Genomic DNA, 14,035 nt, shown 5'->3' with positions numbered 1-14,035 from the left:
AAAATGGAGACAATTTGTTGGAAGTAGAGTTCAAACACTGGCTATAAGGGGGCTTAATGAACTTAGTGAGGACTTCAACAAATGGATAGGAAATATAAAACAGAGATAAAAAACACACACACATAAAAATGGAGATAGAAAACAGAAAAAAGCACTAATCAGAAATGAAGAATATAATAAATGAATTAAAAAATACATTACAGGGGCCTCTGGCAGGTAGCTCAATTGGTCATCCTGATATGCCAAGGTTGATCCTGGTCATGGCACATACAGGAATCAACCAATGAATGTATAAATGAATGGTACAACAAATCAATGTTTCTCTTTCTCTTCCTCTCTCTAAAATCAATCAATCAATCAATCAATCAATCAATAAAAATAAAAAGAATACATTACAGGGAACCAACAGGAGAGGACAGATAAAGCAGAGGATCAAATCAGTGATTATTACGCAGATAAGGAAGCAAGAAAACACCCAATCAGAACATAAAGGGGGGGGGGGGGGATCCAAAAAACGAGGATAGTATAAGAAGTCTCTGGGACAACTTCAAGCATACCAACATTGCTAAATTAGACCTGCTTTCTGATTTAAACTTTTACCAGGAGAAGAGGAAGAGCAAGAACTTGAAACCTATTTGAAAAAAAAATAACAGAAAACTACCATAACCCAATGAAGGAAGCAGATGTACAAATCTGGGAAGCCCAGCCAGAGAGTTACATACAAGATGAACCCAAGGAGGCCCCCACCAAGAGACACCATTAAAATGCCAAAGGTTGCCCTGGCTGCTGTGGCTCGGTTGGTTGGAGTTAGTCCTATATACCAAGAGGTTGTGGTTTCAATCCCTGGTAGAGGTATGTGCGGGGAGGGGGGACGTGGAGGGAAGTGGAGGTAACGAATTGATGTTTCTTTCTCACATTGATGTTTCTTGCTCTCTCTCTCTCTCTCTCTCTCTCTCTCTCTCTCTCTCTCTTTCTCTCTCTTCAGTAACAACAATAACAAAAAAGCTAAAGGTTGAAGACAAAGAGAGATTCTTAAAAGCAGCATGAGTCAAGTAATTAGTTATTTACAAGGGGGTTCCCATAAGACTGTCAGGTGATTTCTTTGGGGGAATGGGTAAAATAAGTGAAGGGATTAAGAAGTACAAATTGATAGTTACAGAATAGTCATAGGCATGTAAAGTAGAGCATAAGAATATAGTCAATAGTACTGTAATAACTATGTATGGTGTCAGACGGGTAATAGAATTATTTGGTTGATCACTTCGTAAGTTAAATAAAATGTCTAATCACTGGTTTGTACACCTGCATCTAATATAATATTGTACACCAACTGTAACTGAAAATTTTTTTTTAAAGTACACAATTCAATTGTTTTTAATATATTCACAGAGCTGTGCAACCATCACCACAACCACTTCATCACTCCCAAAAGAAATCCCATACCCATTAGTAACCACTGTGCATTCATTCTTCTATCCCACTCCTCTTACCCAACTCCAGACTCAGACAAGCACTAATCTACTTTCTGTCCTCTATGGATGTAAAGGTTAGAAAAAAAAAAAAAGGCTAAATCAATGTGAACATTTTGACTATAAATATATGCAATGTAATTTGAATAAGGTTCAAGCAATGTGTAAGATTCAAGTATGACTTACTCTGCCACGTTCAACTTGTGTGGTCAACATTACAACCATGGAGGAGCCTTGTTCCCACGTCATCTGCCAAAAATCTGTACAAGTGTGTGGTAATGGCCCTTGACAAGCAATGTACTGATTTATAATGCTAGAAGAAGGAATTTCCATCTTAAAAGAAAAAGATACAAAAATAAAATATTTTATATTAACACTTTTTACTATTATCAAGCATATGAAAATCATCCACAAAATAACTGAATGCAACTAATCTCAATAAACTGCAAAGTCAGTATAACAAATTGTAAAATAAAAATTTTTTTTTTAAAATCTTCACCTGAGGACATGCTTAAAGAGAGGAAGGAAGAAAGGGAGGGAAGGAGAGGCGCAGGGGGGGAGGGGGGCCGCACAGGTAGAGAAGGGTGGGGAGAGAGAGGAGAAGAGAGGAGAGGAGAGGAGAGGAGAGGAGAGGGAGGGAGGGAGGGAGGGAGGGAGGGAGGGAGAGAGAGAGAGAGAGAGAGAGAGAGAGAGAGAGAGAGAGAGAGAGAGAGAGAGAGAAATATCAATTGGTTGTCTTGCGTGCCCTAACTGAAGATGGAACCCAGAACCTGGGTATATGCCTTGACCAGGAATTGAGCTGGCAACCTTTCAGTGCACAGTATGATACTCAACCAATTGAGTCACTCCAGCTAGGAAACACAACAAATCTTTATCAACACTTTATTTTTCATGTAGAAGAAATTTTTTGGCAATAGCCAATCCTATCTAATAAAAGAGTAATATGCAAATTGAACGTACCTTCACTACACACACAAGCCATGCCCACCAGCCAATCAGGAGCAAATATGCAAATAAACCCAACCAAGATGGCTGTGGCCACAGAAAGCAGGAGGGAGGCTTGAGTTTCCCTGGCAATGGAGGAAGCCAAGCTTTATGCCTGCCCTTGCTGGCCTAGACCTCCACTCAAGGCTACAAAGTTTCAATTACAGAAGGTAAATAAATTCCAATAGAAATGGTGCAAGCCACAGAACTGGAAGAGAAAGAGGCTAGGGTTGCCCCCTGCAATGGAGGAAGCCAAGTTTTTCACCCACCCTGGCCAGCTCAGGCCTTCACTTAAGGCTACAAAGTTTTATTTATAGAAGAATAATAAATTCCAACAGAAATGGCTGCCGCCACAGAGTAAGCAGGAGGCTTAGCTCCGCTCCAGGCTACAAAGTTTCAATTGTAGAAGATAAAATAAACCCCAGATACTAGGGCCTCCACTTGTGTTGCCAGGGGGGGTGGGCAACCTGCAAACCACCACAGGCCCCTTGCCCAGGCCACCCCATGCCCCAAGGGATTCCCCACCCTGATCCAGGCCTCTATCCTATCTAATAAAAGAGTAACATGCAGATTGACCGTCACTCCAACACACAAGTTGACTGCCCCCATGTGGCCAAAGATCCTGCCCCTATGTGGACACAAGATAGCCACGACAAGATAGCCAGCATAGGAGGGCAGTTGGGGGTGATCAAGCCTTCAGGAGAGGGAAGTTAGGGTGACTAAACCGACAGAGGAGGGAAGTTAGGGGCAAACAGGATGGCAGAGGAGCAGTTAGGCATCAATCAGGCTGGCAGGGGAGTGGTTAGGGGGTGATCGGTTGGCAGGCAGAAGTGGTTAGGAGCAATCAGGAAGGCAGGAAGGTGAGCAGTTGGGAGCCAGCAATCCCAGTGGGATCGAGCCTAAATGGGCAGTTGGACATATCTTGAGAGGTCACAGACTGGAGAGGGTGCAGGCTGGGCTGAGGAACACCCTCCACTCTGTGCATGAATTTTGTGCACTGGGCCTCTAGTATGTATGTGTGTGTGTGTGTGTGTGTGTGTGTATGTGTATGTGTGTGTGGAATATCTAAATTCTAATTAGTAGAGATAGAAATCCAAGAATTTTTTAAAGCTGTTATGGTTTTAAGAGAAGTTTTACAGAGAACCCACTTTCAGAGGCAGAGACTTGGTCTCTAAACACTTACTGGTAAAATTTGTGAGGAGAAAAAGTTCTGCCACTTTCGTTTACATCCTACCTAATAATAGAGTAATATGCAAATTAACCATCATTCTGCTACACCCACCAGCCACGCCCACCAGCCAATCAGAGTGAGTATGCAAATTAACCCAACAAAGATAGCAGTTAATTTGCACACACGGAGGGAGGGAGGAGTGAAGACTGAAGACAGCATAGAAGGAAGAGGGAGGGACTCCAGCTGCTGGAGGGAAAGCACTGGCAGTGCGTGCGGGGCAGGGAGAGAAGTGCAGGGCCGCAGAGGTGGTGGAGGCGGCGAGAGGCAGCAGGTTGGGTGGGCGGGGCAAGGCACGCAGCGGTGGTGGCAGCAAGTGGCCGCAGAGATGATGGCGGTGGTGGCGGTGGTTACGGTGAGGGGGTGGAGGACGGGGGAGGAAGGTGCTCTGTAGTGGGAGAGGTGGGGAGGGGGGATAGGAAAGGTGGTGGTGGCGGGAGGAAAGCCTGCCAGAAGTCTTACATTAATATTCCTGCAACAATGTAGCAGGATACAAAATTAACACCAAGAAATCCATGGCATTCTATACACCAACAGTGAAACTACAGAAACAGAGACTAAAAAAGCAAATTCCATTTACCATTGCACCAAAAAAATTAAGATAACTAGGAATAAACTTAACTAAGGAAGTAAAGGACCTATATGCGGAAAACTACACAACACTGAAAAAAGAGATAGAGGAAGATGTAAACAGATGGAAGAACATATCATGTTCATGAACAGTAGAATTAACATCATCAAAATGTCCATACTTCCTAAAGCAATCTATAGGTTCAATGCACTCCCCATTAAAATACCAACGGCATATTTCACTGACCTAGAAAGAACTCAACAAAAGTTCATTTGGAATAATAAAAGACACCGAATAGCCACAGCAATCCTGAGAAAGAAGAGTAAAGTAGGAGGGATCTCAATACCAGACTTCAAGCTGTATTACAAAGCCACGGTTCTCAATACAGCCTGGTACTGGCACAAGAACAGATATATAGATCAATGGAATCGAATTGAGAACCCAGATATCAATCCAAATCACTATGCTCAATTAATATTTGACAAAGGAGGCATGAACATACAATGGAGTCAAGACAGTCTCTTCAATAAATGGTGTTGGGAAAATTGGACAGATACATGCAAAAGAATGAAACTAGATCACTAACTTACACCATACACAAAATAAACTCAAAATGGATACAGGACTTAAACATAAGATGGAAAATCATAAAAATACTAGAAGCATCCACAGGCAGCAAAATCTCAGGCATATGCCAAAAGAACTTCTTCATTGATACTGCTACTGCCCCTAGGGCAATGGAAGCTAAAGAGAAAATAAACAAATGGGACTACATCAAAATAAAAAGCTTTTTTACAGCAAAAGAAACCATCAACAAAGGAACAAGAAAGCCCACTGTGTGGGAGAACATATTTACAAATGTTACCACTGATAAAGATTTAATCTCCAACATCTACAGACAGCTTATACAACTAAATAAAAGGAAGATCAATGACCCAATTAAAAAATGGGCAATAGACCTAAATAGAATATTTTCAAAAGAAGACAGAAAGAAGGCCAAAAGGCACATAAAAACATGCTCAAAGTCACTAATTATCCGAGAGATGAAAATCAAAACAACACCGCAGTACCATCTCACACCTGTCAGAATGGCCAACATCAACAAATCAACAACGACAAGTATTGGCAAGGTTGCGGAGAAAAAGGAACCCTTGTGCACTGCTGGTGGGAATGCAGACTGGTGCAACCACTGTGGAGAACAGTGTGGAGTTTCCTCAAAAAACTGAAAATGGAACTCCCATTTGACCCAGTAATCCCACTCTTAGGAATATATCCCAAGAAACTAGAAACACCAATCAGAAAGGATATATACACCCCTATGTTCATAGCAGCACAATCTATTGTACAATAGCTAGAATTTGTAAACAGCCTAGGTGCCCGTCAGCAGATGATTGGATCCAAAAACTATGATACATCTACACAATGGAATACTATGCTGCCATCATTTGCAGCAACCTGGATGGAATTGGAGAACATCATGCTGAGTGAAATAAGCCAGTCAATGAAAGAGAAACACCACATGACCTCTCTCATTTATGGATAATAAAGAACATTATAGACTGATGAACCAAAAGATAGATATAGAGACAGTAAAACAACAAGCAGACTGTCGAATTACAGCGGGGAGGGCAGGGAGATCTGGGGGAGATAATAGATCAACCGAAGGACTTGTACGTATGCATATAAATACAACCAATGGACACAAAACTCTGGGGAGGAAGGGTATGTATGGAGGGTGGAGGGCAATGTTAAAATATGTATACAGACAATAATTTAATAAAAAAAATGTAAAAAAATAATAATATTCCTGCAACAGGTCACTAGTTTTATATAATATTCTAGAGACCTGATGCATGAATTCCTGCACACTGAAAGGAAATTAATTAGAAGAAATATTTTAATATTGCTATTCATCCTTTCTCTATAATAAAAGTGTCAACCAAATTTACGATTGACAATGACAAATCAAAGCACACACATGCAATTGGCGCCAAAAATAGCTTTACATATAGAGATAAACTTGCTTAATTAGGCCTGCTTTCTGATTTAACTAAACTTTTTCCAGCCCAGCGAAGCACCCCTAACTTCTCTTTCAGGTAATTATCAGCAACACAGCAGTAAATATCAACATGAAGCTTATTATTATTGTAGATCAAGCAGAGAGAACAAAGGGCGAAATATCTAACTATAGGAGTGTTTGACTATATTCTGCTCAGTGAGAAAATCTGAAATCATTTTCAAGGTCCACCATTTCTTACTTCTTTTCAGTCAGGTTAAGTTTTTAAACTTTCTAAATTTCTGTTTTCCAGCTAATGAAAAGAAAATAGGATTCCACTAAGTCTGCTATCTACCTACTTCATGACTTCTGTGAGGATCAAATGAGATGAGGCATAGAAAACTGCTTCACAGACATTTGGTTAAAATGTAAAATGTTCCACCTGGCTATAAAGCAAGTCATGTTCCTGGGCTGAAGAAACTCCAAGGAGGTTTGTCACCAGGGGTAGAAAGCTGGGCATTGCTACATGATGTCATTACCTGGTGCCTACAGCCACCGTTTTCAGGCCCAACTGGGCTGCGGGCCACACTTTGCACCATGGGATCTCAGCAGTGTTGGCATGTGATTTGGTGGGCTTTCACTCCAGGGAGGTGGCAGAGCCTATGTCCCACTTGGGGGAAGCTGAGTGTTGCTTTATGGGTGCCAGGTCTGTGGTGCTGTTTCTCTGTAAATGGCCAGTGCATGTCACAGCAGCTCCTGTGTTGAGCATCTACCCCCTGATGGTCCTCAGTGCATATCATAGTGACCAGTCAGATGGTCAGACAATTAGCATATTAGCCTTTTATATATATTGATAACACAAAAGGATATTAAAAATATTTTAAATTTACTATTATTTTCAGAAAGAGGTTAAATCATATTTGGGTAAGATATATCATCATCCTACTAGATTTCGAAATTCAATTTAAAAAAAGAAAAGGTGGCATATGCACATGACAATTAGAAGAATACCAAAGTTGAAAAGAGAAAGAAATTTCCCTTTCATCCCAGCCTCCAGTTTATGTCCAGGAAAGCAATCCTATTTTTTAGTTGCTAATATATCCTTTCAGAGATATTCTACATACAGCACACAAATGAACATCAAAACTATTTTTTTTTTAAACGTAAGTACATAATGTTGTTCTGCATTTTATTTCTTTTTCTTTTTTTAACTCTCACCTGAAGATATTTTTTCCATTGATTTTGAGAGAGTAAAACGAAGGAAGGAGGAGGAGAAGGAGGGAAAGAGAGAGAAAACATAGAGAGAGAGATAGAAAAACAATGATGAGAGATACATCAATTGTTTGCCTCCAGACCAGGGCCAGGGAATCAAACCTGAAACCAAGGTACATGCCCTTGACCGTGAATCAAACCCAAGTCCTTTCAGTCTGAGGGCCAATGCTCTAACCTAGGGGTGTCGAACTCAATCAGAGAAGGGGCCAAAATCTAAAATCCAGCCTAAATCGCAGGCCGAATGGTTTACTGAACAGTCATAAACTGTCATTGTGATGGAAACGCAGCGGAGTGCAGTGATGACAGCGCGGTGCGGGCCACATTGCAAGGCCTGGCGGGACGGATTTGGCCCGCAGGCCTTGTGTTTGACACATGTGCTCTAACCCCTCAGCAATCTGACCAGAGCCATTTTCTTTTTTTCTACTTTATCTTTGAGATCATGTTATATTAGTAAATAAAATTTCATTCTTTTTAGTGGCTCTACTTTATAAATATATCATACTTTGTTTAACAGACTAGATGCCCGGTGCACAAATTTGTGCACCAGCAGGGTCCCTTGGCCTGGCTTGTGGGATTGGGCCAAAACTGGCTCTCTGACATCCTCAGAGGGGTCCCAGATTTTGAGAAGGCACAGGCCAGGCCTACAGACCCTACTGGTGCATGATCAGGGCCAGGAGGGACTTAGGAAGTTGACCAGGAGAGGAGGGTTCATGGGAGGCCTCACAGCACGTCTCACTCAGTCCTGATCAGCCGGACTCTAGCAGCAAGCTAACCTATCAGTAAGAGCGTCTGCCCCCTGGTGATCAGTATACATCATAGAGATTAGTTGACTGTCTGCCCCCTGATGGTCAGTGCACATCATAGTGAGTGGCTGAGCAGCCTTAGCATATCATTAGCATATTATACTTTGGTTGAATGGAAAACTGGACACTTAGCATATTAGGCTTTTATTATATAGGATACTTAAGTTGCTGCTAATCTTTTGTGACCATAAATAAAACTATGTTGAATACTTTTGCAAACCTAAAATTTTTGTGCACATTAAAAGAAACCTATTTGTGTGGGCAATAGGAAGAAATGACAATGTTGAATCATACTACTAGTATACATGCATTTAGAATCTTGTCAGAGTGTACAAAATTGCTCTCCAAAGAGGTTGTACCTATTTATACTTTTACCATACGTAATAGTTTCCTGGTAATGTCCTTAATAATAAAGTGTAACTCTGTCTTTTTTTTTTGGTACACCTGACCTAACCTGGACTCATTTGAAAAGGAATATCTGAGTTGAACTCATCTAAAACTGTTAATGGAAATATCTGTAGTTGGCATGTTGAATATAATATACTCATTACAGCCTGCTATGGTATATACATTTAATAACCTTAAAAAAATCCAAAAAAATTCTACATTCTGAAGCATCTTTGATCTCAAATTTCAGATAAAAGATACAAACTTATGCCGAAACCCGTTTGGCTCAGTGGATAGAGCGTTGGTCTGTGGACTGAAGGGTCCCAGGTTCGATTCTGGTCAAGGGCATGTACATTGGTTGCGGGTACATCCCCGGTAGGGGGTGTGCAGGAGGCAGCTGGTAGATGTTTCTCTCTCATCGACGTTTCTAGCTCTCTATCCCTCTTCCTTCCTCTCTGTGGAAAATCAATAAAATATATTTAAAAAAAAGATACAAACTTACATATATATAGTATTATCAAACTTTCTGACATTTCAGTCTATTAAATAAGACTTCCCCCTGGTGGTCAGTGTTCCCACAGGGGGAGTGCTGCTCAGCCAGAAGCCGGGTTCACCGCTGTTGAGTGCAGTGGCAGTGACAGGAGCCTCTCCTGCCTCCGCAGCAATTCTAATGATGTCTGACTTATGGCTTAGGCTTGCTCCCTTTGTAGTTTTTATTTGGATTTTTCTTTTTAAGAAAAATGTATTATTTATTTAACCATTAGATTTTTTTAAGTGTTATAATGGTATTGTGGTTTTCCTAAAAAATTAAAAATAAAAAAGGTCCCCAGAGATACATACTAAAATAGTTAATCCTTACTATTCACAGATTCTGTATTTTGCCTACTTGCTAAAATTTATTTGTAATCCCAAAGTGCTTGCAGTGCTTTCATGGTCATTTACAGACATGTCTAAAGAGCTAAAAAATCTGAGCCGCCCAAAGCGAACATTTCCAGCTAATATTGAGTAAGATGTTGCTGTTCTTCCTTCTTGCTTCTACTCTCATACTTAAACAACTGCCCTTTTTGCAGTCTATTTAATGCCACATTTTAAAATTTCTGTGCTTGCTGTTAGCAATTTCACCGTTTAAAACAGTCCCCAAGTGCTGAAGTGCTGCCCACTGTTCTAAGTGTCAAGAGGCCATGAAATGCCTTATGGAGAAAATACACATTAAATAAGCTTCCTTCAGACATGAGTTATAGTGCTGTTGGGTGTGAATTCAATGTTAATTAATCAACCATGTCTATTAAATAAGGTATCTTTAAACTGAAGCAAAGTTATGTATTGATCAACTGACAAAAATGTTGTAAATAGAAGCTCATGGGACCCTAACCCATGTATTTTTCCTTTGCAGCAAGGATTCAGTATTTGCTAATTCAAGGTTAATAAAGACTTTATAGACTATCACAAATAATACGAATTGATTATATTTACAAAAAGTGATATATTTGATTTAAATAAATCTAGGGGGGTAGTGTTTAGATGGAACAAGATTGGCCATTCTATATAATAAAAGGCTAATATGCAAATGAACCAAACTGTGGAACGACCACTCACTATGATGCACACTGACCACGGGGGCCAGATGCTCAACGCAGGAGCTTCCCCCTGGTGGTCAGTGTTCCCACAGGGGGAGTGCTGCTCAGCCAGAAGCCAGAATCACGGCTGGTGAGTGCAGTGGTGGTGACAGGAGCCTCTCCTGCCTCCGCAGCAATTCTAATGATGTCTGACTTATGGCTTAGGCTTGCTCCCTGAGCCTAAGCTGGCAGTCAAACATCCCCCGAGGGCTCCTGGACTGCAAGAGGGTGCAGGCTGAAAGACCCCTGCCCCCGAGTGCATGAATTTTGTATTTGTTGATATTTATCGAAGGTGGGTAACAGGTTTATGGTTGGGGGGGGGCTCTTCATACTGTTCTACTTTTGAATAGATTTTAAAATGCCATACATTTTTTTAAAATAAAGTCACTGGCAGAGCATTCCCTATGAACCGTCTTTGCATATCCTTCATTGTTTTCATTACATTGTATTTATTTTTCTTATTGACTTATAGAGCTCTTTACAAATATTGATGAAATAAGCAATTTATACTACTTAAAAAATTCAGTTTGTCATTTGATTTTAGTACTTTTCAAAGTAATCCCCAAATTAAAATTTATACATTGTCCAACTCATCAATCTTTTTTTTTTTTTTATAGCTTAGACATGTACCTAGGCTTAAAAAAAATCTCCTTTCTCAGATTTTAAACAATTCTCATATATTCCTCCAAGTATTTTCTTGTCCGTTTCATACATTTATATTTTGATACACCTAAAATGTATGCTGGCCTCAAGAGTGTGTAGTGTTTATAGATCAATTATATGATGTGTAGATTTGTTCCAAAACAATGTGGATGTGTGGGGCAGGGTGGGAGGGTAAGTGAAACCAAGTTGGCCATTAGTTGGTAACTGTCAAAGCTAAGTCATGTGTTTAAATTCGTTAACTTTTTCTCTATTTTTGTATGTTTAAAATTTTCTATAATCCAAAGTAAAAATAGTAATCCTGTTTTTACTCCATAGGAGTAGGAGGAGACCTCTTTATCATGGTATATTCCAGACACCTAATTCATTCACTAGATTAGGGGTGTCGAACTCAATCAGAGAAGGGGCCAAAATCTAAAATCCAGCCTAAATCGCGGGCCGAATGGTTTACTGAACAGTCATAAACTGTCATTGTGATGGAAACGCAGCGGAGTGCAGTGATGACAGCGCGGTGCGGGCCACATTGCAAGGCCTGGCGGGACAGATTTGGCCCGCGGGCCTTGTGTTTGACACATGTGCTAGATGATCAGTTTTACTTTAAATTATTTAAAAGGCTATCTCTACCATAAACAAATTTGTAGTTTTATTTCAGGCTATTTCTAGACTAGATTATCCCATTCCACTGTTATATGTATATATTACTACTAGAGGCCCTGTGCACAAAATTCGTGCACAGGGTGTGTGTCCCTCAACCAAGCCTGCACCCTCTCCAATCTGGGACATCCCTATCACAATACAGGACTGCTGGCTCCCAACTGCTCGTCTGCCTGCCTTCCTGATTGCCCCTAACCAATTCTGCCTGCCAGCCTGATCACCCCCTAACCACTCCCCTGCCAGCCTGATTGATGCCTAACTGCTCCCCTGCCAGCCTGTTTGCCCCTAACTGCCCTCCTCTGCAGGCCTGGTCACCCCTAACTATCCTCCCATGCAGGCCTGGTCCCTCCTAAAAACCCTCCCCTGCTGGCCTGATCGCCCACAACTGCCTTCCCTTGCGGACCTGGTCCCTACCAACTGCCATTCCCTGCTGGCCATCTTGTATCCACATGGGGGCAGCTATCTTTGATCACATGGGGGCAGCCATCTTGTGTGTTGGAGTGACGATCAATTTGCATATTACTCTTTTATTAGATAGGATAAAGGCCTGGTGCACAGATAGGGGCCAGCTAGTTTGCTCTGAAAGGTATCCCAGATCAGGGTGGGAGTTCCCTTGGGGTGTGGGGCAGACTGGGCGAGGGGCCTGTGGTTGTTTGCAGGCCGGCCATGCCCCCTGGCAACCCAAGCAGAGACCCTGGTATCTAGGATTTATTTATCTTCTGTGATTGAAATTTTTTAGACTTGAGTGAAGCCAAACCTCCTGCTTGCTCCCCGGCTACAGCCATTTTTGTTGGGATTTATTTATCTTCTATAATTGTAGCCTTGAGCGGAGATCAGTGCTGCAGGAAGCTTGGCTTTCTCCATCACCAGGGAAACCTAAGCCTTCTGCTCACTCCATGGCTGCAGCCATCTTGGTTAAGTTAATTTGCATACTCGCTCCTGATTGGCTGGTGGGTGTGGCTTGTGGTAGCAGAAGTACGGTCAATTTGCAAATTACTCTTTTATTAGATAGGATGTCAGTATCAAACTATTTTTTAACATTACTTTTATAATATTTTTCAATATCTGAAAGTTTTAATATTCTCTCAAGGTTAGACTTTTAACAAAATGGAATAAATCTCAGTTTATAGTGGCCCTTCTTATTCAAATGAAATAATAAAAATAAACTTACATTTATATAATTTGCATTGATATAGTCTTCATTACCCTTTAAAATGACCCGTGTAGCATCATCTGAAAAAATTTCAAAAAAAAAGATTTCAGTAAAGTCATGTTAAAAAGATTAAAGCCTAACATGCAGAAATCATAGATACTTACAAGGCGAAATATCTCTGTATCTATTTTTGGAAATATTCTGAGGTAATTTGGCACAAGACATTGTCATTCCAGGTTTTTTTCGATATAGTTGCTAAAACAAAACAAAACAAAACAAAAAGGTACGAGTTCAGCAGGCCAACAAAAGTTTCATTTTGTTTTTCTGACTTGTTCCTATGCTATAAAACAGCTTGTTTTTTTTTCTTAGAATCCCTCATCTATACAATGATGTACCTTAAGCTGATAGGATATTAAACCAGATTTGCAAAGCTAAATTCTGTACAAATTCTGATATGAATATATCATATTTTAGAGAATGGCAAAATAAATGAAAACAATTTTTCTTACTGCAAAAAGTACCAGACAGTTTGAAACAGAAAATCTGCAGAAAACATTTAGCTTTTATATACTTTGTAGATATTTAAAGTATATGAATCCAGAACTTAAAGAAGCTAGCAAAACTGACAGTTTTTTTTAGTCACAAATGTTTTAGTCATTTATCTGTAACATATCCTTCAGAGCAACAAATACTAATAATGGCTAATTATACTGCTAAAATTTAAAGGTTAAATATTACAAGGTACAAGTTATTTTCTTTTTCTTTTTTTTTAAAATATATTTTATTGATTTTTTACAGAGAGGAAGGGAGAGAGATAGAGAGTTAGAAACATCGATGAGAGAGTCATCGATCAGCTGCCTCTTGCACACCCCCTACTGGGGATATGCCCGCAACCAAGGTACATGCCCCTGACCGGAATCGAACCGAGACCCTTCAGTCCCCAAGCCGACGCTCTATCCACTGAGCCAAACCGGCTTCAGCATATTATTTTCCTTTAATTTAGGATTTTTAAGTCTACAATTGCCTACCTTCATCTGTCAACTTTCACAAAAACAATTATTTAATTACAGATTAAGTACCAGCCTGCGGACTAAACGGTCCCAGTTTGAGTCTGGTCAAGAGCACATGTCCAGGTTGCAGGCTCCAACCCCAGTAGGGGGAGTTCAGGAGGCAACCAATCAATGATTCTCTCTTATCATTGATGTTTCTATCTCTCTCTCCCTCTCCCTTCCTCTCTGAAAT

General features: G+C 40.5%; 1 protein-coding gene across 10 annotated transcripts in view; it reads right to left on the bottom strand.

Moving 5' to 3' along the window:
- The window catches only part of PTPN4 (protein tyrosine phosphatase non-receptor type 4), a 180,504-nt gene that overhangs the window by 34,451 nt on the left and 132,018 nt on the right, over positions 1-14,035 (bottom strand). For 9 of the 10 annotated variants that reach the window (XM_036421183.2, XM_036421186.2, XM_045575725.1 and 6 more), the window contains 3 exons: positions 12,958-13,048; positions 12,812-12,873; positions 1,656-1,802 (listed from right to left, as the gene is read on the bottom strand). In XM_036421183.2, coding sequence (XP_036277076.1) covers positions 1,656-1,802; positions 12,812-12,873; positions 12,958-13,048 — 300 coding nt within the window. The remainder of the gene's footprint in view (positions 1-1,655; positions 1,803-12,811; positions 12,874-12,957; positions 13,049-14,035) is intronic. The other variant, XM_045575726.1, reaches the window with a different exon arrangement.

Source organism: Pipistrellus kuhlii, unplaced genomic scaffold, assembly GCF_014108245.1.
Source record: "Pipistrellus kuhlii isolate mPipKuh1 unplaced genomic scaffold, mPipKuh1.p scaffold_m20_p_7, whole genome shotgun sequence".
In the NCBI taxonomy this organism is placed as follows: Eukaryota; Metazoa; Chordata; class Mammalia; order Chiroptera; family Vespertilionidae; genus Pipistrellus; species Pipistrellus kuhlii.
Note: the sequence above shows the minus strand (reverse complement) of the source record. Positions and strands in the feature narration are given on the sequence as shown.